Source organism: Mixophyes fleayi, chromosome 4, assembly GCF_038048845.1.
Source record: "Mixophyes fleayi isolate aMixFle1 chromosome 4, aMixFle1.hap1, whole genome shotgun sequence".
NCBI lineage: Eukaryota > Metazoa > Chordata > Amphibia > Anura > Limnodynastidae > Mixophyes > Mixophyes fleayi.
The window spans coordinates 114,436,433-114,462,471 of NC_134405.1; the positions used below are offsets into that span (position 1 = coordinate 114,436,433).

Here is a 26,039-nt window from a genome sequence, read left to right on the forward strand (position 1 = left end):
TCCCGATGCAAGCAGCCTTTTTAATGAGTGTTCATGAGGTAAAATTACCTCACGAAAATGAGTTTGACCCCTCAACTCGTAAATTTAGCCTTTACTACCCCTCCCACGGGGGGAAGGGGGGATGATGGAAGTTAACTGACTTCACTATTCTAATTTTTTTGTCAAATAATGTCAGTATACCAAATTTCAGGTCAATTGGTTGAGCCCTTTCTGAGAAAATAGTTTAATAACTGTTTATTAAAAAAAAAATTAAGAAATTTATGGGCCCCAACCACGTGCACCACTTCTACAAATAGTTATTGAAATATTCGATGTAGATCTTAAAGTTGTATTGAGATATTAAGTTATATATATTAATATACTCCTCCGCTCTATACTCAATGCGGCCGCAAGACTCATCTTCCTCTCACGCCGCTCCTCCTCTGCCTCCCCTCTCTTCCTTGCCTTACACTGGCTCCCCTTCCCCTACAGAATCCTTTTCAAACTCCTCACCACCACTTACAAGGCTCTCTCCAACTCTACTGCCCCTTATATCTCTAACTTCCTCTCCATTCACACTCCTGCCCGCTCCCTACGCTCGGCCAACGACCTTCGCCTCTCCTCCACCCTTATCACCTCTTCCCACTCCAGAATCCAAGACTTTTCCCGTGCAGCCCCCCTTCTCTGGAACGACCTCCCTCGTTCCATCCGTCTCTCTCCTACTCTGTGCTCCTTCAAACATGCACTCAAAACTCACCTCTTCCTCAAAGCCTACCAACCATCTACTTAACCCCCATCTCCTCCCTTTGCTCGTCCTCCCTTCTCTCCTCTTGCCTTAACTGGCTCCTCTTGTGCCTGGTCTGTTTACCCTCCCTTAGGATGTAAGCTGGTATGAGCAGGGCCCCCTCCCCTCCTGTCTCCATACCTGTTCTTCCGCTCCGTCTTTACTGCATATGACTAGCCGGAGTTTCTGAAGTATTGGTACTTTTTGTTCATTGTTCTGTATGGTTTCACCCTGTATAGTCTACTGTTAGTACTGTGTGCGGCGCTGCGGATACCTTGTGGCGCCTAGCAAATAAATGATAATGATGATAATATTAGAGATGTCAATGTTATTAGTATGGTTAATTTAAAGGTTTGTCAATTGTAAATAGTTTTAAAGTGATAAGATATTGTTTAAAAATAATTGCTTTTAAAATAAATATCAGAATAATTAATAATAATAAAAGGAAGTTAGTTCAGAATACGCTTGTGTCATTTTAAATCTCTGGATAAATCTCCTTACCTCTCTGGTGCAAAGAAAATCTGAAGTGTTAAAACCAGAAAAAGAACTATCTAATACCTGTAAGGTGCAATTTCGTATTACTCTAAATAACACCACAAGGGGTATTACACAAATATTTGATTTTCGATTTCTCATACTTCTTCTATGTTGTATAGTGCTAAGGTGAACATGTTTGTTATTGTTTACTTATCTTGGAGATCATATGTGTTCTCCTTTGTATTTTATCCCCCAATATGCCCTTTTTCTTTTTCCGTGACCCGCTTGTTTTCTTTCTCTGTTTATTCCACTTTTAAAAAATAATTATGAAGTTCTTTAAAAAAAAACAACAGACCTGGGACTGTCCTATGACATTAGGGACAGTTGACAGCTCTGCAGTTTGAAAAAGTGCAATCAATGTAGCATGAATGAAAAAGTGTAAGGAGTAATATAAATTACATTATGTTACTTGTACTTATGCTTGTACTTTCTCATGACATGTATCAGACTTTCATTGTGCTATAGATTGTATGCTTGCTAGCAGGGCCCTCTGACTTCTCTGTCTGTATGTATTACCCAGTATTGTTTTATTACTGTGTTTGTTCCCAATTGTAAAGTGTTACTGAATTTGCTGGCGCTATATAAATAAATGATGATGTTGATGATGATGATACAATGATTTGTATGCTTTCTCAGGGCAGAACATATACATAATGTTGGCTCAAAATAGAGTATGTCATAGAATATAAATATTTTGATGAATGGCAAATCCCTCTGCCAATATTCTTTGCTTGCTCCTTGCATGAAAAGTAGAAAATGCTACTGTGGCAGAAGGGTTTGTTTTACGCATCAATAGATTTTTTTTAATGTACATATATGTAACGCAAGACCTCACAGTTGTGACTCACCGGACTGTGAGTGCTACTTCTAAGGTAGCTAGGAACCGTGTCCGTCCATTATTATGAGGTACTGCGCATGTGCAGTCCCTTTTAACCTTCAGTTCTGTTCCTTTGGCTTGGTTGGCTGATCAGGCAACACTCCCTATATTAAGCACCTGTGGTCAATGCCATGTTGCCTGATCTTGGAGTCTCATTCCTCATGAGTCTCTGAAGGTGTTCCAGTGCCTGCTCGTGTGTTCAGCTTATGCTGATTCCTGTTTGCCGTTTGTGGTTTCCAGACCACTTCTATTCCTCGTGTTCCTAGTGTCTTTAGCAGCTGATTCCTATCCGCTGTCTCCGTCTATCTACAGTTACAGATTACTACAAACTCTCCTGTGTTTCATCGTGACTCCAGCAGCTGATTCCTATCCGCTGCCTCCGTGTATCTACAGTTACAGATTACTGCAAACTCTCCTGTGTTTCATCGTGACTCCAGCAGCTGATTCCTATCCGCTGCCTCCGTGTATCTACAGTTACAGATTACTGCAAGCTCTCCTGTGTATCATCGTAACTCCAGCAGCTGATTCCTGTTCGCTACTTCAGTGTGTCTACAGAGTCTGCTCGTCTCAGCGCTCCAGTCTGCATTCTACCTGCCGTCAGCTGACCCGCTGCCTACTGCTTCTACAGTGTGTCCATTTGTGTCAACTTGCCTGTTGCATCGAGTCTACGCTCCTCGGCTTCCAGCTTTGCTACATCGCTTCAACTCTCCCGTGGTCTCCTGCTGTTCTATTCGATATACTACTGCTTCCTGAGTATTTGTCGTCCTTGCTGGCCTACCTATAAGTGCGCTGCACCTACCTGCCGCTTCCATTCTGCTAGGACTTCTCATCTCGCCTGTTCCCTGCCGCTCAGGTATCCCTGCAGCTATCTCTAACAGCCTGCTCATCTGAACCACGGTATGCATACTTCTCATTGACTGTGCTGGTGTATTGCATATCCATCTGGACTGAGTTGTTCTCCTCCGGAGTTTCCATCCTCTGAGACTATTGCTATTATTGACTGTGTTTCCTTTTGCTGGACTATTTGAGTGACTTTGTTTATCTGTGCAGTGCTGTTCATTCATTATTATTATTGTGTGCAGTTCAACGTGGGATCAAGTTCAGTGTACCCGTGTAGACTCTGCATAGCATTTATCTCCTCGTGTCCTTCCTCACATATATATTCAGTGGTACAACTTGCTAGAGGCAGACCACTGATTCCTGTTTCCCTGTGTCACCAGTTGCATATATCCTCTCACATAAGCAGTGGTACAACTTGCTACTCGCAGACCACTGACTTCCCCGTTACCTTCACCTGGATTCCATTCCTTCACTACAGACAGCGGTACAACTTGCTATACGCAGACCGCTGACTTCCACCTCCTTATTACTCCTGGACATTCTTCTCACTATAGCAGTGGTACAACTTGCCGTGCGCAGACCACTGACTACCCTCACGTGTCCTTGTCCATCCAGATCCTCGTGTTCAGTTACCTATTGTTTACCAGTGCTGCTAGTCATAGACTTTCTGAGCATTCTCTAACCATCTGCTGTTTCCAGTTCCATTATCACCCTGCCATCAGAGTATCATATACCATTTCTACTGCTCTGATAAGACCATCAGCGGGTGATACTGGGTAAAGACTCCTAGTGCCCGTGACAGTAAGATCAGGCCATGACAGACCCAGATTCGGAACCCACAGCTAAAGAGATGCTGCAGCATCTGGTCACCCGTGTGGAACAACAGGAAGTTCGCCAACGGCATTTGCTGCGGTGTTACCAGGCGTTAGCCTCCCAAAGAACGTCTGTGCAGAATATCACAGCTACTGTTGATGCTCCTGTGCCTTCCTCCGTTTCCCCAGTGCCATCCCAGGTGTCTACGGCTTCCACGCTTCACCTGCCAACTCCGTCAAAGTATGATGGAGATCCCAAAACATGTAGAGGTTTCCTCAACCAATGCTCAGTACATTTTGAGCTCCAACCTCAAAACTTTTCGACTCATCGTTCCAGAGTGGCCTATCTCATCTCATTATTCTCCGGACAAGCTCTCGCATGGGCTTCCCCTCTGTGGGAAAGAAATGATCCGTTGTTACAGGATAGTGCCAAATTTATTTCCATGTTTCCTAATGTATTCGATGAACCAGGTCGTGTTATTTCCGCTGCCTCCAACATTCTACGTCTACGACAGGGTTCACGTACAGTAGGACAGTACGTCATTCAATTTAGGATCTTAGCCTCTGAGCTTCAGTGGAACACTGAAGCGTTAATTGCCGCCTTCTGGCAGGGGCTCTCGGACAAAATTAAAGATGCACTGACTACTCAAGAACTCCCTACGTCTTTAGAAGATTTGATTTCTCTTTGTCATCGTGTGGATCTCAGATTTCGTGAGAGGGACTCTGAGAGAACTACTTCAGCTAAAACATCTCTTCGTCCCACTTCTCAAATTCGTCCTGCTTCACCTCCGGTAATACCGATGGAGATTGGACGTTCCAAACTAACCTCTGCAGAGAGGAATCGAAGAATTAAGAATAGACTTTGTATCTATTGTGCTGATGCCACACATATGCTCCAGTCATGCCCCAAAAAATCGGGAAATGCCAGGCCCTAACTAGTTCTGGAGAGGTGAAGTTAGGGTCCCTGGAGTCCTCTCCATCTTCTACGAAATCAAAAATCTGTGCATTTGACGTTACCATTTCATTTGCTACTAAGTCTTTTGAGTCCCAAGCTCTAATTGATTCAGGAGCTGCGGGAAATTTCATTTCTGAATCCCTTGTAAATCAATGGTCCCTACCAGTGATTACCCTGAAGACTCCTATTACGGTGACGGCTATCGATGGATCACGTATTATCAACGGTCTCATCACCCAAAGTACGTCTTCAGTGACCCTTCAGATTGGTGTTCTACACCGAGAAGAAATTTCGTTTTTAATCCTTCCTGTTACTACAAGTCCGATTGTTTTAGGCCTTCCATGGCTTCAATGTCATTCTCCCCAGATTGACTGGCGCACTCCTCAAGTTACGTCTTGGGGACCTGAATGTCACCAACATTGTCTTTCTCGTGTTGTTCCTCGTAGAATACAGCAAACCTCCATTTCACCTTCCTCACCGGGACTTCCTCCTCAGTATGCTTCATTTGCCGATGTCTTTGATAAAGCTCAGTCTGAACGTCTTCCCCCTCATCGTTCATGGGATTGTCCGATTGACCTGTTACCTGGTAAGATTCCACCTAGGGGTCGTGTTTATCCACTTTCATTACCTGAGACTCAGGCTACTGCTGAATACATCCAAGAGAATCTCCAGCGAGGATTTATTCGACCTTCTACTTCTCCCGAGCTGGGTTCTTTTTCGGGAAGAAGAAAGATGGATCATTACGCCCCTGCATAGATTTTCGTGGACTTAATGCTATCACTATCAAAAATCGGTATCCCATTCCTCTGATTACTGAGTTGTTTGATCGGATCAAGGGAGCCCGGATTTTTACTAAGTTGGATCTTCGTGGTGCCTACAATTTGATTAGAATCAGGTCCGGTGACGAATGGAAAACAGCTTTTAACACCAGAGATGGGCATTATGAATACTTAGTAATGCCCTTCGGGTTATGTAATGCCCCTGCTGTTTTCCAGGGCTTCATTAATGAGATCTTTCGGGACTTGTTATATGTATGTGTCGTAGTATATCTGGACGACATACTCATCTTTTCCCAAGACCTGCCTTCACATCACCAACAAGTGGCCGAAGTTCTTTCCAGACTCCGGAAAAATTCATTATTCTGTAAATTAGAAAAATGTTCATTTGAGTTGCCCCAGATTCCATTTTTGGGTTATATTGTTTCCGGAGTTGGTCTACAAATGGATCCAGAAAAGGTGAATGCTGTGTTACTTTGGCCTCAGCCAACTACTCTTCGTGCCATTCAGCGTTTTTTAGGCTTCGCCAACTACTATAGACGCTTCATTCAAGACTTCTCTTCAATTGCATCTCCCATTGTGGCTCTAACTCGCAAAGGGGCCAATACTAAGCAATGGTCATCTGAGGCTCTCCAAGCCTTTCAATTTCTTAAAGAGTCCTTCTCCTCTGCTCCCATCCTTCGACAGCCTGATGTGACGCTTCCCTTCTTCCTAGAAGTAGACGCCTCTAATGTTGGTTTAGGAGCCATTCTCTCCCAGAAATCGGAGTAACAAAAAATCCATCCTTGTGCCTTTTACTCTCGGGGTCTTCTGCCTGCGGAGAAGAATTACACCATCGGGGACAAGGAGTTGCTGGCTATTAAAGTAGCATTGGAGGAGTGGAGATATTTGTTAGAGGGAGCTCGACATCCGGTGACAATTTTTACGGATCAATAAAATTTGTCATACCTACAGTCTGCTCAATGTTTAAATCCTCGTCAGGCAAGATGGTCTCTTTTCTTTTCCCGTTTTGATCTAATCATAACCTTCAAACCAGCTGCAAAGAATAAAAAAGCAGACGCTCTATCTCGAGCCTTCGTGGCGTCCTCAGACGTTGAAGAGAATCCTAACCACTTTATATTAGACCCCAAATGTGTTTCTCCTGCTGCTTCTTCCACTAAAGTGCTACCATTTGGGAAGACCTTCGTGCCTCCTGCTCTTAGGAAAAAAATCCTTTCATGGTTTCACTCTTCTCGTTTCTCTGGACACGCTGGTGAACGCAAGACCTTTGAAATCCTCTCTCGAAGTTATTGGTGGCCTTCTATGAGGAGAAATGTCAAAGAGTTTATCGCGGCATGCGATTTATGCTCCCAGTTCAAGACCCCCCGCAGAACTCCAGCGGGGTTGCTTCAGCCACTACCCATTCCATCTAAGCCTTGGACCCATATTAGTGTGGACTTTGTTACTGAGCTTCCTCCTAGTAAGAATTGCAACACCATTTGGGTAGTGGTGGATAGATTTTCGAAGATGGCGCATTTCGTTCCCTTGTCTGGTTTACCTTCTTCTTCTACCCTGGCTGAACATTTCATTAGAGAAATTTTCCGTATCCATGTATGTCCGTCCGAGATCGTGTCAGATAGAGGAGTACAATTTGTTTCCAGATTCTGGCGGGCCCTTTGCAAGACCTTGGGCATACGATTGGCACTCTCATCTTCCTACCATCCCCAATCGAACGGACAAACTGAAAGAGTCAACCAAGATCTTGAGACTTTCTTAAGGATGTTCTCGTCAGCCAATCAAGACAACTGGGTAGAATTACTTCCTTGGGCTGAATTTGCTCATAACAACATGTACCATGAGTCATCATCTAAAACTCCATTCTTTGTGGTTTACGGTCACCATCCGTCTTTCCCGGAATTTCCTGCCCTCCCGCCCACCCAAGTTCCTGCTGTTGAGACTTTGTGTCAAACCTTCAAAAATATTTGGGCTCAGGTAAAAACCTGTTTAAAGAAGACATCTGCCAGATATAAGTCTTTTGCGGACAAAAAGAGACGGGCTATTCCACCATTGAAAGTCGGAGACCGGGTGTGGCTATCTACTAAGAATATTCGTTTGAAGGTTCCATCCATGAAATTTGCTCCCCGTTTTATTGGTCCATATAGGATCATTCAAGTTATAAATCCAGTTTGCTTCAAACTTTTACTTCCCAAGAGTCTTCGTATTTCCAACGCCTTCCATGTTTCCTTGCTCAAACCTCTCATCATCAACCGTTTCTCGGTCCCTCCTTCAGCACCTCGGCCACTTCAAGTTCATCAGGAGGAAGACTTTGAGATTACTCAGGTTTTGGATGCTAAAATTTCGCGAGGAGTTCTTTGTTTCCTCGTACATTGGAAAGGCTTTGGTCCTGAGGAGCGTTCATGGATCAAAGCTGAAGATCTCAACGCTCCAGCTCTCTTGAAAAAGTTCTATACCAAATTTCCGGACAAACCCGGTTCCAGGTGTTCTGTGCCCACCTTTAAAAGGGGGGGTACTGTCACTCACCGGACTGTGAGTGCTACTTCTAAGGTAGCTAGGAACCGTGTCCGTCCATTATTATGAGGTACTGCGCATGTGCAGTCCCTTTTAACCTTCAGTTCTGTTCCTTTGGCTTGGTTGGCTGATCAGGCAACACTCCCTATATTAAGCACCTGTGGTCAATGCCACGTTGCCTGATCTTGGAGTCTCATTCCTCATGAGTCTCTGAAGGTGTTCCAGTGCCTGCTCGTGTGTTCAGCTTATGCTGATTCCTGTTTGCCGTTTGTGGTTTCCAGACCACTTCTATTCCTCGTGTTCCTAGTGTCTTCAGCAGCTGATTCCTATCCGCTGTCTCCGTATATCTACAGTTACAGATTACTACAAACTCTCCTGTGTTTCATCGTGACTCCAGCAGCTGATTCCTATCCGCTGCCTCCGTGTATCTACAGTTACAGATTACTGCAAGCTCTCCTGTGCTTCATCGTGACTCCAGCAGCTGATTCCTATCCGTTGCCTCCGTGTATCTACAGTTACAGATTACTGCAAGCTCTCCTGTGTATCATCGTGACTCCAGCAACTTATTTCCTGTTCGCTACTTCAGTGTGTCTACAGAGTCTGCTCGTCTCAGCGCTCCAGTCTGCATTCTACCTGCCGTCAGCTGACCCGCTGCCTACTGCTTCTACAGTGTGTCCATTTGTGTCAACTTGCCTGTTGCATCGAGTCTACGCTCCTCGGCTTCCAGCTTTGCTACATCGCTTCAACTCTCCCGTGGTCTCCTGCTGTTCTATTCGATATACTACTGCTTCCCGAGTATTTGTCGTCCTTGCTGGCCTACCTACAAGTGCGCTGCACCTACCTGCCGCTTCCATTCTGCAAGGACTTCTCATCTCGCCTGTTCCCTGCCGCTCAGGTATCCCTGCAGCTATCTCTAACAGCCTGCTCATCTGAACCACGGTATGCATACTTCTCATTGACTGTGCTGGTGTATTGCATATCCATCTGGACTGAGTTGTTCTCCTCCGGAGTTTCCATCCTCTGAGACTATTGCTATTATTGACTGTGTTTCCTTTTGCTGGACTATTTGAGTGACTTTGTTTATCTGTGCAGTGCTGTTCATTCATTATTATTATTGTGTGCAGTTCAACGTGGGATCAAGTTCAGTGTACCCGTGTAGACTCTGCATAGCATTTATCTCCTTGTGTCCTTCCTCACATATATATTCAGTGGTACAACTTGCTAGAGGCAGACCACTGATTCCTGTTTCCCTGTGTCACCAGTTGCATATATCCTCTCACATAAGCAGTGGTACAACTTGCTACTCGCAGACCACTGACTTCCCCGTTACCTTCACCTGGATTCCATTCCTTCACTACAGACAGCGGTACAACTTGCTATACACAGACCGCTGACTTCCACCTCCTTATTACTCCTGGACATTCTTCTCACTATAGCAGTGGTACAACTTGCCGTGCGCAGACCACTGACTACCCTCACGTGTCCTTGTCCATCCAGATCCTCGTGTTCAGTTACCTATTGTTTACCAGTGCTGCTAGTCATAGACTTTCTGAGCATTCTCTAACCATCTGCTGTTTCCAGTTCCATTATCACCCTGCCATCAGAGTATCATATACCATTTCTACTGCTCTGATAAGACCATCAGCGGGTGATACTGGGTAAAGACTCCTAGTGCCCGTGACAACAGTACTGCAGATAATCATATTATGATAATATTAACAGCAACCCAGTATATTTCAGCCCAACCAATTCGTGCATAATGATGTGTAGGTAGGTTTGAAGTGGGAGGGGATAAGCCAACATGTAGTCAACCAGGGGGTAAATGTCTCAAGGTCCGATTTTGCCAGCGTGTTAAAATCGCGATTTTAGTCCCAAACTCATCAAATGTATGAAGCTGCAATTTTTACCCTGATCTTCAGAAACGCTGGTCATCTCCGGCAATTTGCAGCGATTTCAAACACTCCCGTGTTTGTCAAATTCTCCTGTGTTGTACCAGCGTGTTGTATACACATCACTGCTACACTGCCTGTCATACAGCTGCTGGAGCTCCGGCTGCTGTAAAAACTGTAAAGAATAGATAAAAGGTTTTTTTTTTAAAAAAAGTGTGGGGTCCCCCCTCCATTCATGCTTAACCCTAGTGTTGCCTGCCTAATGCTGGTTCCGTGAAAATTGTGGAAAAATTTTGCGGGTCCCCCCGATTTTCACTTAACCAGCATTAGGCAAACCAGCCAGGGTTGGAGGCACTATAGCAGGGGGGACATGCAGCAGGGGTCCCCCTGCCATAATGACTAACCAACCCCAGACTAATCAGCACTGGGCTGGATTCACTAGAGAGTGGGCCCCCCCGTAGGGACACCCAGCCCAGTGCTGATAGCACTAGGGTTCTTCCTACACCCCTGGGCAATGGGTATAGGGTAATAACAGCGCATATATGGTTAAAAAAACAAACGGACACCGTTTTCTTTTGTGGAGCTACAAGTCCCAGCCAGCCAGGTTGCCCAAAATATTGTGGCCATGCTGCTACTTGTATAACTACAAGCACCAGCATACCCACTGCAGCCAGGGCATGTTGGCACTTGGAGAACCACAAGTGCCAACATGCCCTGACACCCAGGGCCTGTAGTTTCACAGAAGAAAATGCTTACAAAACCACCACACTCTCAGTAAAACCACTAGGATTTATTAAAAAATAATAAACCCACAATAAACACAGTAAACACCCTCATTTACACCATATTTTTTTATTAAAAATAAAAAATTCCCTGATACTCACCAATGAAGTTTTCACCTTTTGTCATCAGCTTTCAATCCCAAAATGGCTGTAAACCAAGTCCAAAATAAGTTTGTATCCAAAGTCCGGCTTGCCCCTGTCCCAAAGTTATTTGTACTTCCAAAAGTCCTTGCTTGTAATTGTCAAAATTAAATTTGTATTTACAAAAGTCCGGCTTGCCCCTATCCCAAAGTTAATTGTACTACCAAATGTCCTGGCTTGTAATCTGTTCAATTCTTTGCCCGGGGGGGGGGGGGGGGGGGGGGGGCATTGTTCATTGTTGATTGAAGTCTTCTCTTCTTCACCCAGGGGGGAGCCCATATTTATACATCCCACGATTCTTCTTGCTTGATTGCAGAAAAATAAAAAAGGGAGGAGCCGCCGCAAACAGCTCCTAGTTAGCTAGGAACTCTGCTACGCATTGCGCTATGTCTATTTACAGTATTAGGTGATTTTGCCACGCTAGTGGGAAAATCCCCTAATACTATAAATAAACCTGTTTATTATTTTGCACACATGATAAACATATGATAAACTCTGGCTGTGTTTTAATGTAGCACACAAATACTTCATAGCTTTATTTTTGCACTGAAATTTAAAGTTGATCTAGAACATGCCTTACCCCAACTATAAATCTGCCATCATATTTTACATTTACCCCCCTCCCCAATGCAACCGGTTTTGCCCAGGTTCAAAGTTACTCATTTGTTTGCTTTCCTTTACTTAATGAATCAGGCCTATTGTGTGTTTTTTTTAAACAACGCACATAAATCAAGGAGCGAATGTAAAGTTACATCTGCTGAAGATTACGGGTCTAGGTCCGCTCTGCACTAACTGACAATACACTGCAGGATACGTGTAATACATATATGGAATAAAAGTAAAAAAAAAAATGCAAAAAAAGAACTATTCAATTAATGTCCTGTTAATAATAGACCTGTAACTGGTGCAAGTGAAAAACACATACCTTTGAGATGCCTAAAGTTTGAATCGGATGCTGCTGCGTGCACTCGAGTTTGGCATGCCTTTACTGTACAGTGACTATGTGCATACACGCATTCCCCTCCCTGTTCCACCCATGAAATATTAGGTTGTATATTGGCGCACGCAGGGGGGGTTTCTGGGTCTCCAGAAACCCCTCCCCTCCGCTAAAGAAGTGCTTTATACAGCACGGCCGCGGACGCTTCTTTGACAGCGCCGCGGCTGCTGGATAGTACAGTGCACACGAAACGGAGCTGCTGCGGCAGCAGCTTTCGCTTTTCTTTTTTTGGGGGGGGACCCCCCTTAAAAATCCTGTTGTAGTAAGGGTTCTTTGTGCTTGAAGATGAAATAGATGTTGCTATGTTCACTAGAGTATGGTTTGTTTCTGGGAATGCACAAAGCGATTTTACGCAAAATATGGAACGTATCAGCATTTACATGCCTTAATGAATCAGGCCCAGAGGAAGTGAAATAGGTAGTGTTGATTGGTAGATTCACAAAGAGGCAGGGCCAGAGATCTCACAGCAAATGACTGCAGCTTTTTGATCTGCACCAGGTCCCATCAGGCCACAATTATAAAGATTTACACCTGTCTTTAATAGAGTTGAAAGGTATTATTATTATTGTTTATTTATAGTAAACTAATACCTTATGTTTTAACAGAGCTGCAGTGGAATTTCAGTTTTACCCTCATGATTCATATCAATGGACTTTTTATATGATTCCTCTTTGTAACGCTAGAGAGTTGGGTAGATATATTATGAAATCAGTATTTCAACTTAATTTGTCCTAGTTAGTAAAAAGTCATTGTGACCTATATTTACAGGTTGTACCACAGAAACCCTTTAAAAGTAAGTAAACCATAGGGGGAGGCTGACTATACTAAACCATAGGAGGGGGGGCTGACTATACTTAACTATAGGGAGCTGAGAATGACTATGCTAAACTATAGGGAGGGGAGGCTGACTATACTAAACTAGAGGGTCAGAGGGGGGCTATACTAAGCCATACGATGGGGGCTAACTATACTAAACTATAGGGAACTGAGGCTGGCTATACTAAACTATAGGGAAAGAAGGGGGCTATACTAAATCATAGGGGGGGGGGGGGGTGACTATACTAAACTAGAGGAAGAAAGGGGGGCTACACTAAACCATAGGAGGGGGGCTGACTATACTAAACCATAGGAGGGGGGGCTGCCTATACTAAACTAGAAGGATGGAAGGGGGCTACACTAAACCATAGGAGGGGAGCTGACTATACTAAACCATAGGAGAGGGGCTGACTATAGTAAACTACAGGGAAGGGAGGCTAACTATACTAAACTAAATGGAAGGGGGGCTGATTATACTAACCTAGAGGGAAGGGAGGGGGGCTATGCTAAACCATAGGGGGGGCTGACTATTTTAAACTATGGGGGGGCTGCCTATACTAAACTAGAGGGATGGAGGGGGGCTATACTAAACCATGGGAGGGGATCTGACTATACTAAACTATAGGGAACTGAGGCTGACTATACTAAACTATAGGGAAGGGGGGCTGATTTTCTAAACTAGAGTGAGAGATGAGAGCTATACTAAACCATAGGAAGGGGGAATGACTATACTAAACTAAAGGGGGGGTGCTATACTAAACCACAGAAGGGGGGGTGACTATACTAAATTATGGGGGGCTGCCTATACTAAACTAGACAGATAGGGGGGCTATATTAAACCATAGAGGGGTGGGGGACTGACTATACCAAACCATAGGAATGCTGCCTATGCTAAACTATAGGGAAGGGGGGCTGACTATACTAAGCTATAGGGAGGGAGGCTTCCTTTGATAAATTATAGGGAGGGGGGGCTGCCTATGCTAAACTTTAGGGATGGGGTCTACATGTTATTTGTTGGGCCACAGTCATTGGTGTCCCTGGTGGGCCCTTCATGCCCCAGTCCGACACTGTGTGTGTCACGGTTGTCAATGCTGGACTATGGATCCCTAGACTCTGCTGTACATGGCAAGGCCCACTCACGGGCACGGAGTCTAACAGGTAGGTGGTATTCACCAGGAACCCCCGCAAGGAAGTATGGTCTTAGCGGCATCGAACCTGCAGGTCACTGTCCCGCGAGTGTGTGGACAGCAGAGTGGTGGGGAGGAGCCAGGAGATGCTAAGAGGCAGACACTGACGCCAGAAGGTAAGTGGTAGAGACACTGGAACACGATGAGAGCTAGCTGATGTAGCGGTGGTAACTCGGGACAACAGCTGAGAAGTCACAAGAACAGTAGCAGCTTTGAGTGGTAGAGGTGAGAGATCCGAAGCTGACACGATGTAGTACTCAGGAGATGGTAACAGAGATACTTGGAACAGCGGTAGTTCAATCCCGGCCACGAGCTGAGAGCAGACTGTCAGAAACAAAGGCAAAACACAAGGAAGACAGGAACCAGAACCACAGGCTGCAGGAAGTGAGCTTGAAGAACAGGCATCAGACAGGTAAACATAGGAGTTTTGAATAGTGCTCCATAATCCTATAGCCAATGGAAAAGAGGAGGTCTCGAAGGAGGACAGACTATGCACCTGCGCGGATCTGACTGCAGGGTGACGTATGGTGTGAGCCTGATGCCAGGGTATGCCGGTTTCATGGTCTGTGAGAGGCAAGTGAAGAGACAGGTGCCCGTATGCAGGACCGGAGCGTGACAGTGTGTGTATATATATATTGTGACACCATCAGAGGAATAGGTATCATCTCTAGGGAAAGATGGCAAAGAACAGCAACATAAACCACATAAGTCCAGAGGTTTCAGGTTAACAGCCACAGCTGGTTTATTTCACCAGCTTGCAAACAAAACAAAACATAAACAAAATCCTAGCCGTCTGGCTACTAGCTAATACATTTTAGCGACACCCTCTCTCTGGTGTTGGACCTTGTGTCCAAACACACACTCAATATATCATTGTTCACCACAACAGAGTTTCTCAGGAGGAAACTCACCTCCTCCCCAGATCTGAGACAATGATTGCATATTCTAGCTGCCTTTTCACAGGCACCTCACAGGTGCATCTCTTGATCAGTCTGTTTAGAGACTGGCAGGCCAGAAGACCCGGACTGGGCCTTATGTATGGAGCCCGCACTTCTCTTTCTCCATACATAAGACCATGGACCCTTAGCATGTTTTGTTAGCGCAGGGAAATACTCTGTGGGAAGCTTTACCCACATATCTACACATTCTCCCGGGTGTTTTAACGTTCACAATGCTGGAAGCCTGGGACACATACCTCTGCCATTTAGCCTTCTTCCAGTGACTCTGTCACAATATATATATACATATGTTTTTATATATATATATATATATATATATAAATATATATATATAAAAATATTTTAATATTTCTTATTTTATCATGTTAATATCATGGTAATATTAATAGTAATGGGACCAACAAATAGACATTCATGTTATATCACATAGTTGTGCCACCAGGTTATATTGTGCCACATAGTTGTTCCTCCGGTTTATATTGTGCCACAAAATTGTGCCCCCAGTTCATATTATGCCTCTTTCTCACCCTCTAGAGACTCAGCACGCACATCATTTGTTCCACATGGGAACCTTGGAGCTGCTTCACTAAAGCAGCTGCAGATCACCAAAACAGAGCTGCTGCGCATGCGGCTATCTTCAGCTGCTGTAGTAAGGCAGCTGCAGAGCTCCGTAGTGCCATAAAGAAGTGGTCCGCGTGCCACGTCTGGCTCTCGTGCCAGGGGTTGCCGACCCCTGGCTTAATTGATATCTCCATTAGCATCTATGTCAGGGGAAATGACAGATGTTTATATTTATTTTACCTCAAATTCATTTAATTCATATTTATATTTTGTATTTGTGTTTGTATTTAATTATATTTTATACGGTAAATGCACATTTATTAATAACATTGTGACACTATTTTCACTTGTGTTTCTGGCACTTCATTATATCATTATATTGTATAGAAATAGATTAATGTGTATTGCTCATTTACTACTAACACTGTCTAGCCACATCTGTATGCTACACTTATTATTCCTGACATAATCATGGCGCCTATCCTAGTGTTGTAGATCATGTCATTAACTTACAGCTTCCTATTGGTCTGTGCTGTCAGGTGCACCAATAGGGCAGAAGCCCCCAGAGGAACTATATCAGCTTGAAGTCTCCTAGACACCACTAATGGTCAGGATCTGCTCATGCTCCTTTAAGTAATTTAATGTGACAGTTTGCTCCCACAAATTGCTTGTCCTGGGACTCCCACACATCTTAATTTGGTCTCATGGGAAAGATAAAGCAATTGGTAAATGACAAAAGCACAGTTATTTTGCATTAGATACATTTATGGACTGTTGTGGATTTCATATAAATGTCAACAACAATTTCATAAAATAAATATTTTGAAAACTTGTTTGGGAACCACTATGTATAAATATACCATATTACAAGGCCAAAGCAACATCACAGGACAGGGTAAAGTAGGAGGTGGGATAGGACTATCTCTGGTTGCAGTTAGTATTAACTTTTATTTTCCTGTTATTTTTGTTACTGAATACTTAGTGGTCCACACACTATTGGCTAGGTAGCCATTGTATTGAGATTATATTTTTATATCAGTGCAAACCATCCAGTTTCCTCATATTTATTTTGTCAGGTGGTTAGTTTCCTTCAAATATACTTGTGGTTTGTTGAAAATACATATCATCATGTTTAAGGACTGAATCGTTATTTCTGCTCCTCAGTAAGTTATACACAACATCCTCATCAGAAGACAGGTAGAAGAAATATTTTATCTCTACTCATAATATTTTATATCTTTTGTGTCCAATAATATAATAACAACAACAACAAGCATTACAAGTATTACTGGATAAATCTATAAATTCTGTAATCCCATCCTGTTTTGTGCAATAGTAATAACATTATGTTCCCTTGAGTTTTCATTACAAAGGGGAAGATGCTTTGTGATGAATTACAAGCACACATAGAGCTAACTGGTGCTCGTACTCTAGTTCATAGACTCGTATCAATAAATATGTATAATGAATACAATAGTGTACACTAGTTACTTTGTTTACAGTGTGACAAGAAATAACCTTGCATAGTATAGGAAGGAAGGTTCTATATTTCTTTGTTGTGTATTCTTATTATAATGTAGTTGGTATCCATTTGAGTAGGTTATTCTGTTCTACTGTATATTCTTAAATAAACCAATTTAGCAATGAAAGAATATTTTTTTTTTTTGCAGTACTAAAAAACATGTGGGCTCGGATGTTTTTAGACAGACATTGGATGCTGTTTTATAAATAAAACCTAATCACAGAATGTATTAAGCAGTGATTTATGTCTGTGCGGTTTGAAAAAACCAAACCACATGCGATTAGGTGACAACTGTGAACTTGTGATGTTTAGATGTCTTTAGTTTTTTAGGTACTCAAATGGAAAGACGTGCTCCAGTATGTACGTTGTCATTCATACAACTGCTATGATTTTGTACACTGTGAGTAGCGTTTGATCTATAGTAATTCATTTTATGTTAACCCCTTCAGTGCTAAGTAAGAGTGGGACTTGTCCTCACGATATACCTCAGAAGTGATAAGAATGAGTCCAAATTCAGGGGTACCCTCATATGAAAGAAAGGAGTCTCCTTTTTTTAAGTGATGTGGCACCTTGATAGTTGTTCTTTGGTGATCACATGTGACAACAACCAGAGAAGGGGGATGGGGATTCTAATGCCCATATCTCCCTTATGCTGGGTTCAATAAAACAGGGGTACCCTAATGTGACTGGATCACTGATCAATAACTTCTGGTATGAATTTATTTAAAGGAAATAGCGCAGGGCACTTATTTATTTAATTGCATATGCACAAATTTTTTATATTGTATATATTCTGAGATAGAAATTTGTTATTTCTGAGACCAGGGTAGAAACTCGTTTTTCCTGTTCTAACCTTACTAAAGGATATGCCTTATTTCTGATGTATATAGCTGATACAATAGGCCTTTGTGGATGGAGGTCTTTTGTGTATTGAGATGTGTTTTGTATGGAAGTGTCATTGTTTGGGATTTGTAAGGTTGCTAGTGGAAACCTCTGGAAATCACACTGGTATCTTCAATCAGTGTTTGAGCAAATAAACATCACTTGCTTTAAGACCTGCTTGAAAACATCTTCAATATTTCTGTATTCCTGTGATCTGCAGATTAGACCCAAAATCTAATCCGTTCTCCGGCTGTTCTGTACCACCGCTCTGCCTTCTACCCATGCAGCCCTGGTCAGTGTGATAGGCCAGGGGGATCCATCCACAGCTTCCCTGATCTATAGTGAGAGGTCAGGAGCACCAGCCCAGGTACACTAGCAACGAGGTATGCTAGCAGCGTCAGTTACCCAGAAGAAACCCGGTTCTGGATGCCGGCAAGGAGTCCAGTGGTGGCAGCTCATGTAAGCCCCTACTACTGTGGCAAGAGGGCGCATTTGGGATAATGAAAGGGAACGGTGGCAAAGTAAACCCAGCCGGTTCCCAGCAACAACAGACAGGGTGGCATAGGCGGTCCATCCTGTCACTCCTAAATTAATGCAATTTCAATTAAAAAAAAAAACACTTTGCCCATTTTGGGTAGATTGTGTTTAGTATGTGAGGAGGTATAAAGAAACTGAACTTATTTTCTGAAAACTCCTGGAAAAAAAATAAGGTAACATTTGAGCTGGTGACATCTCATTAATATTACTGGAATTGATGTTGGAATGTGACCAGCCTAAAAAGTGCCAAAACAGGCTCAGCACAGGGGTGAGAAAAGCCCCAGTGATGAAGGGGTTAAGGCCTTAGTTTAAGAATTAATGAGATTGAGGGCGTGGCCTAACAGCCATACTGGATGTCGTAGAGCCTGAGTTTGGACTAGGCCTCGAAGCCCCGCTCTAGATAGACTTACCCCCAGAGAGGTGCGGAGTCTAACGGTAGAGAGGTATTCACCAGGGATCACCGCAAGGGAATATGGACTTAGCTGCTGTCTACCTGCAGGTCACAGTCCTCTAAGGGGGATTAGAGCAGGGTGAGATTGAACCGTGGAGTGGAGCAGGACTGCTGGACGATAAATGCAGAGGTCCAGGTGAATGACAGTGAACCGAAGCGTTGAGGTCTTTAGAAAACGAATAGCTGGAAACAGGACTAATTATGAAGCACAAGGTTCCTGCAACAACACCGCAGGTCTTGATCGTGGAACAGGTAACATAGGATACCAACTGAGAGGTGGTTAACTGCAGAAAACTGATGCACTGAGATCCCTGAAAAGCGAAGAGCTTAAGGATGTGACTGATGATGAGGCACGAGGTTCTTGCAATAATACCACAGTTCTTGATTGTGGAACAGGTAACACAGGATACCAACTGAGAGGTGGTTAACTGCAGAGAACTGATGCACTGAGATCCCAGGAAATCGAATAGCTTGAGGACGGGACCGATGATGAGGCATGAGGTTCTTGCAATAATATCACAGGTCTTGATCGTGGAACAGGTAACACAGGATACCGATGTGCAGACGGGAGCCAAAGAGAGCAGCATCCTAACAGATAAGGAGACCTGAAGATCTGGCAACTTAGTAGAGAAGCAGGTGCTTTAAATAGACAGAGCTGACAGGCAATTAGCCAATCAAGAGAATGCAGGAAGTCTTGAAAAGACCAGGTGCACGCATGCTCAGTTCAGACCAGCAAGTGAATGCAGGGAGTGAGAACCAAGGGAGACAGGTAAGAACAGTGACTAAAATGCAGGTTAGCTGGTGCAATGTGTGACACTGGATAGTCGCATGTCGGAACAGCTCCTCCAACACTATAATATTATATACGATTATTAGTGGACCCCACATTTTCAACTGATACCTGTCGGTTGAGGAAACAGAGGAGAACAGTACCTATATGACAGGATGGTCTGATATCGCTTCAAAGATTGAATTTCGAGTTTTATAGGTCCCTGCTACAGCGGGCCCTCCCACCTGTAGAATCTCCGGCCCTGCAAACTCTGGAGGGGCTGATACCTTACATGACAGCCTAACAATAAGATCGCTACCAACACATTGTGGAACGCCTTCACCAGAGACTCTCCTCACACTCCATACCTCTCCCGTGTCCTCTCCTGGGATCTGTGTCTGCCTCAATCTTGATGTGGGACTTCCAACATTTATGCCACTCACTTGGGCCTGTTATCCGGCTGCTCATATTTCCGGCACTCCGGGGTGCCTGCCGGCATATTTCCTTCAGCGATTCTCACGCATCAGCGAGGCAGGAAGTTGTGACCACCATCACCCGGCTTCACTTACAGCGTCACCAGGCACCTGGATGTCTGAATTTCACAGGCATTGTTGGAGTGCTGGGTTCCCTATCTCTCCTGGCGGCCGGGTAGAACATACAGACGCAGTCAGTATCTGCCAGTTTTGTTTTTGTTCTTATCCCACCTCATACTGCTCACTTGAAGGGGAAACTAGATAACGGGTCCCTTGAAGGCTTGATGAGCCCCCACACAGAGTGCCCTCCCATTATTGAATCTGATAGACCCAGGTCGGCACATGCTGTCTGTGATCCTGCATGCCCTCTGCACTACATGCTAGAAATCAACTATTCTGTATTCCTATTGCCATACTGTGACAGGGCTGACTGTTTTAAGTAGCTTTGCTGTCACCTGCAGGCTTTTACACCTGACAACTACTCACATCTCCAGGGAGCCCCTCCACAGCAACTACTATGAACTGAACTGACTTACCTGTACAGCTTGGCCGGGAACTCTTCATCAATGCTGGCTCGGTCGGGCCAGACGTATAGCCATATCGGAAGCGGCCACTCTGACATTGCCGCTTTGTTTCTGGTGCTGCCAAATACTCTGTGGAGATACACTGTGGTCATATCTCCCCAACTGTCCCCTAATCACTTCAGTAAGAAACCCCAGATGCGGGCTCAGGAGGAGACACAGGTCAGTGGCTTATGTTGTACCTGAATTGATTTCTGCACCTTTACACTCGGCACTCTCCTGCCTATTTGCCTGCTAAAAGAAGCCTACAGTCTAAGTTACTATAGACCACTTCTCTGGTACTGGCTCTTGCTAAATGCCAATCTGAAAATATTGTTCTCCTCCAGGAGAGACACTTTAAAATATCTCCTCCACAACTGACCTTACCCCCAAACTTGCTACGCCTCTATTGACAGTAAACAGAGGGGCACAGCCATCCTTTTACAATATAAAATTCCCTTTACACTTGATATCTTACTAGCGGACCCCTTAGATCATACTTGCCAACTCTGGCAAGCTGTCCTGCGGGAGATCAGGGGGGAGATGGGGGCGGGGCTCCGAGAATTGCACCATTTGATTCCACCCCTAAAATCACACTTTTTGTAGCCTATTACAGCAGGGGGCGGGGCCACAATGACGCGCAAATCGCGTCCTATGCTCCGCCCCTACCACTTAAGTAATGAGGGGGACCAGAAATCAGGAGGTTGCCCTGCTCTTCCGGGAGTCCAGGAGAACTCCCAGAAATTCTGGAGTCTCCCAGACATTCCGGGAAAGTAGGCAACCATGCCTTAGATTGACTAAGTTTACAATTGCCTCAATGTATACTCCTAATTTGGGGCAGAGTACCTTTTTCACTGATTTTTTTTTCAATTTTCCTTTCTGGTTGAGGGTAACATTATAGTGGGTGATGACTCTAATACGACATTAAATCCTGGGGTTGATCGCTCCTCCATATGCTTCCCAAGAGGAAAGAAGTATCTTAAGGCTCAGTAACACCATATACGCACATCCGCAATTATTTCACCTTCATTAAAACAGATGCTGGCGACCTCACCCCCCAATAAAATAGCAAATGTCTTCAAGGACTTTTATATTTTGTTTATAATCTTCATGCTTATGATAGAACCTCTTGCTATCAAGCTCTGTCAAAACCCTGACATCTCCAGGTATATGAGTATATGAGTAGGCCCCTCGGAACACACAATATCTTTATATCCGGGCACTTAAAACTCACCTGTTCCTCAAAGCCTACCAACCATCCACTTAACCCTTACCTTGTTGCTCCTTCGCTAACCTCCTTCTCTCGTTCTCCCCTCTCTCCACCAGCCCCGCCTTTCTCTCCCTTACTTTAATGGCTCCCTCTTGTGCCTGTTTGTCCACCCTCCCTTAGGATGTGAGCTCATATGAGCAGGGCCCCTCTCCCCTCCTGTCTCCATACCCGTTCTTCTGCTCCATCTTCGCCCATATGTCTGGCCGGAGTTCTGAAGTCTTGGTACTTTGTGTTTTTTGCTCTGTACTATGTCACCCTGTATGGTCTCCTGTTTGTATTATGTACGGCGCTGCGGAAACCTTGTGGTGCCTAACAAATAAATGATAATAATAATAATAATAATAATAATAATATCCGAACAACATTCTTATGTCTATCACCAATCCCCTTGTTTCCTTTCTGAACCTTCTTAAAGACTTATCCCTATTCGGTGACCTGTCTAATTACAAAATTAATGCCTCTAAGTTTGAAATCTTTGATCTGAATCTGTCCCCTACACATCTACAACATCTTAAGACTTGTTTTGATTTTAAATGGCAGCCCCAAAAAATCAAATGCTTGGTTATATCAGAATTTATAAGCAACTTTATGCAGCTAATTTCACCCCTCTATTGGAAAATATTAAGTCAGACTTTACTAATTGGGACAAGCTCCCAATCTCTTAGATGAAAAATTGCATCACTTAAGATGAATATTTTATCCCACCTTATTCTTTCAGATTCCCCCCTGTCGAAGTCAGCAAATTGGATAAAGTCATTTCAATTAAAGTCTAGCAAACTTGGTTGTCTTTGTCTGAAAAGATGCGTACGGTACGCTACGGCGTACAAGGGCACGCTACGGCGTGAAAGAGCGTGCGCATCCACTACACGTGGCAGCAAAAGTAATCGGTCTTTTACCACACATTCGCACAAACACGCATACTTATAAAATAGTACACATTAATGGTAGTTGCAACACATAGTCAGTTATGTCGAAATATAGTTGTATTTATATGTTATATCAGAGTTACATGCATATTAGTGAAATACACGGAATGGGTTGAAGGAATAACATCATGAGTGGTATCATAATGAACCTTGTCACATATCCTACTGTTTGGTTCACTCTGCGAGGGAATCGCAGAGTGCATACGCAAGTTATGAATGATAGGGAATTATGAACTACTTAAGACTAAGGAATCTTGGCGGGAAGAGCAGAGCATACCCCCTGCTGAGATGACCCCCTCCTTTGGATTCTTATGTATGAACTGGCCAATGATGACGACCCCTTGGACCTTCCTGAGACCTGGACCAATAGATGCAAGCTATTCCATCTTCATTGTATTACTGTATGTGATTGTGTATATAAGCAGCAGCTTGTGATCCAGAGTGCAGACATCTTGTCCCCAGACTTCAGGATTGAATGACTGCACTGGATCCAGAGCGCCTGCGATAAGTAACGGCTGTATTTACTATTACTTCGCTTGAGCATATTATTCTACTTATTTGCCAATAAATCTTTGTGCTTTGGAAACACAAATCGAGGTTCGACAATCGTTATTGGTTAGCGACAATACGCACATAACACCCCCTTAAGGTACCCTCAAATGCTTTTAAGATGCTTCAACAACTAGAAACCAAATTCATTTTGTTGGCAAGGAAACCCAGAATCCACATAAGTATACTTCATTAACCTATCTAAGAGGGCGGTCTAGGTTTCCTACCCCCTGTTCTCATAGGGACCCATCCCGACCAGTTCCCAGAGTAGACATGACATGACATTAAATTTCTCAATGATTTAGCCCTAACTCAACTTTTCTGACATTTGCTAATCTTTTAGAAGAGGCTTCATGTTCCCTCTTCTTGTTTTTATCAAAACCTCTAACTTCGACATCTCTACAACACTGTTCATCACTCCCATCCAGATAGTCACCAATCCTCCTCATTGGTATCTTTCCGCACACAAAGGTCCTCATCCAGAAGTCTCATTTCCACTTTCTACCATCTCACATTAAGGTATGAATGACCCCCTAAAGACTCACATGAATTCTAATGGGAGGAGGACATAGGGGAGATGCTCAACCCAGAGTATTGGGATAATATTAGATTGCATCTATCCAAAACCTCAATTTGCTTAAAATGAACAAAAACACTTGTAAGATCTACTACTGCTGGTATCGTGTCCCTCACAGGTTTCACATCATATTCCCAAACTGTTCCCCTCTATGTTTGCAACTCTGCGGTGGCATGGGTACTTTGTCTCATATTTGGTGGTACTGCACAAAATTAGTTCACCTTTGGAGGGAAATACACTGCTTGATTACCAATATCACCGACATTACCATCCCAGATTCTTTATATTTTTCCTTACTACCTGTAACAGATTCTGGATACTATATTACTAATCTTGATTAGCGCTGGCTTACCTGAGGTGCGGAGTCTAACGATCTCCCCGGTGTTCACCAAGAACCGCCGCAAGGTGGGGTGGGCTTCGCTGCCAAGAGTCGCAGGTCGCGGTCCCCAGGTTCGCCCCAAGATGTAGTACAGCGGAGTGAAGCGGAGGTAGCGGAGTCAAACAAGCCGGTTCGGTACACAGGAATGGAGTCAGGCAGAATCAGAAGGCAATTCGGAGTCAACAAGCTAGGTTCGGTACACGGGTTACAAGAATAGGAGAATGGTCAGCAAGCCGGGTCGGTACACAGGGATAGGAGAGCCAGGGAAGTCAAACAGGCAGAGATCAGCACACAGGTAGACACTGGAAACTGGAAGACACTGCAATCCACGAAGAACAGGAGCCAGGAACAGGTAAGTGTTGCTCTGACACTCAGCGAGTGCCAGAGTGAGGTTTTTATGCTGAAGGGGATTCAAAATCCCCGCCTCTGAGATGTGGTCATGTGACCGCCTCCGGGTGCGGTCACGTGGTCCTGAATGCGGAAGTGCGGCTTCCGGACGGAGCGGTGGGGATCAGGTAAGTCCGTTACAGTACCCCCTGCCATAAAGGTGGACTCCGAACACCAAATAGGGTTTCAAAGGAAATTTTTTATGGAAGGATTTAAGCAGATGGGGAGCATGCAGATCAATGGCTCTTACCCATGAGCGCTCCTCAGGGCCGTAACCCTTCCAATCCACCAAGAACTGTATGGCACCTTGAACTTTACGAGAATCTAGGATAGTTTTAATCTCGTATTCGACTTGATCCCGATCCACAACAGGAGGAGGAGTTCTGGATGAGGTGGAGAATCTGTTGGTTACCATCGGTTTTAACAAGGAGACATGAAAGACATTGGGTATACGTAAAGAGGGAGGCAGACTCAATCTACAGGCTATGGGATTAATAATCTCAGAAATAGCGAATGGACCAATAAACTTGGGAGCAAATTTTTTACTGGGAACCTTTAAACGAATGTTCTGGGTGGATAGCCATACCCTGTCACCGACTGAAAAACTTGGAGTCATTCTTCTCCTTTTATCATAGAATTTCTTGAAACGAGTGGTTGCTTTCTTTAAATTTATCTTGGTCTGTTCCCAAATAGCGGAGAAGTTACGAAACCGAGAGTCCACCGCCGGAACTTCTGAAGATGAGATTTGAGAGAAGGTGGGTAGTCTCGATGGCAGTCATAAAGAACAAAAAAGGGGGAGTTAGAGATGGCCTCATGGAAATGGTTGTTATGGGCGAACTCGGCCCAAGGGAGAAGATCCACCCAGTTGTCTTGGTTACTTGAGATAAATATTCTTATACATTTTTTCTAATTCTTGGTTGGTTCTCTCAGTAGCCCCATTGGACTGGGGATGATATGCGGAAGAGAAGTCAAGCTTAATCCCGGATTTATTGCAAAAAGACCGCCAAAATTTTGATATGAATTGTCATCCCCTAACGGCGAAATATTTCTTTGATAAAAATATCGGCTAAGGAGGAGGAAGAAGGAAGGCCTTTAAGAGCAATAAAGTGAGCTGTTTTAGAGAAGCGATCCGTGACCACAAGTACCACAGTACAGGATTTGGAAGGAGGAAGGTCCGTGATAAAATCCATGGAGATCTGTGTAATCGGAGATCGGGTAATCAGGAATGGGTAATGGGAGCAAGCAGCCATAAGGCTTCTTCCTAGAGGTCTTGTGTTGAGCATATTTGGAACAAGCAGCAACAAATCTCTGCACATCTTCCAGCAAGGAAGGCCACCAGTAACTTCGGGACAATAAG

General features: G+C 44.0%; 1 protein-coding gene across 1 annotated transcript in view; it reads right to left on the bottom strand.

The window, feature by feature from the left end:
- Positions 1 to 20,656, bottom strand: part of PRTG (protogenin) — a 131,658-nt gene extending 111,002 nt beyond the window's left edge. Inside the window, exon 1 of the mRNA XM_075205928.1 lies at positions 20,571 to 20,656. Within this exon, the coding sequence (XP_075062029.1) occupies positions 20,571 to 20,656 (86 nt within the window). The remainder of the gene's footprint in view (positions 1 to 20,570) is intronic.
- Positions 20,657 to 26,039: the final 5,383 nt, after the last annotated feature.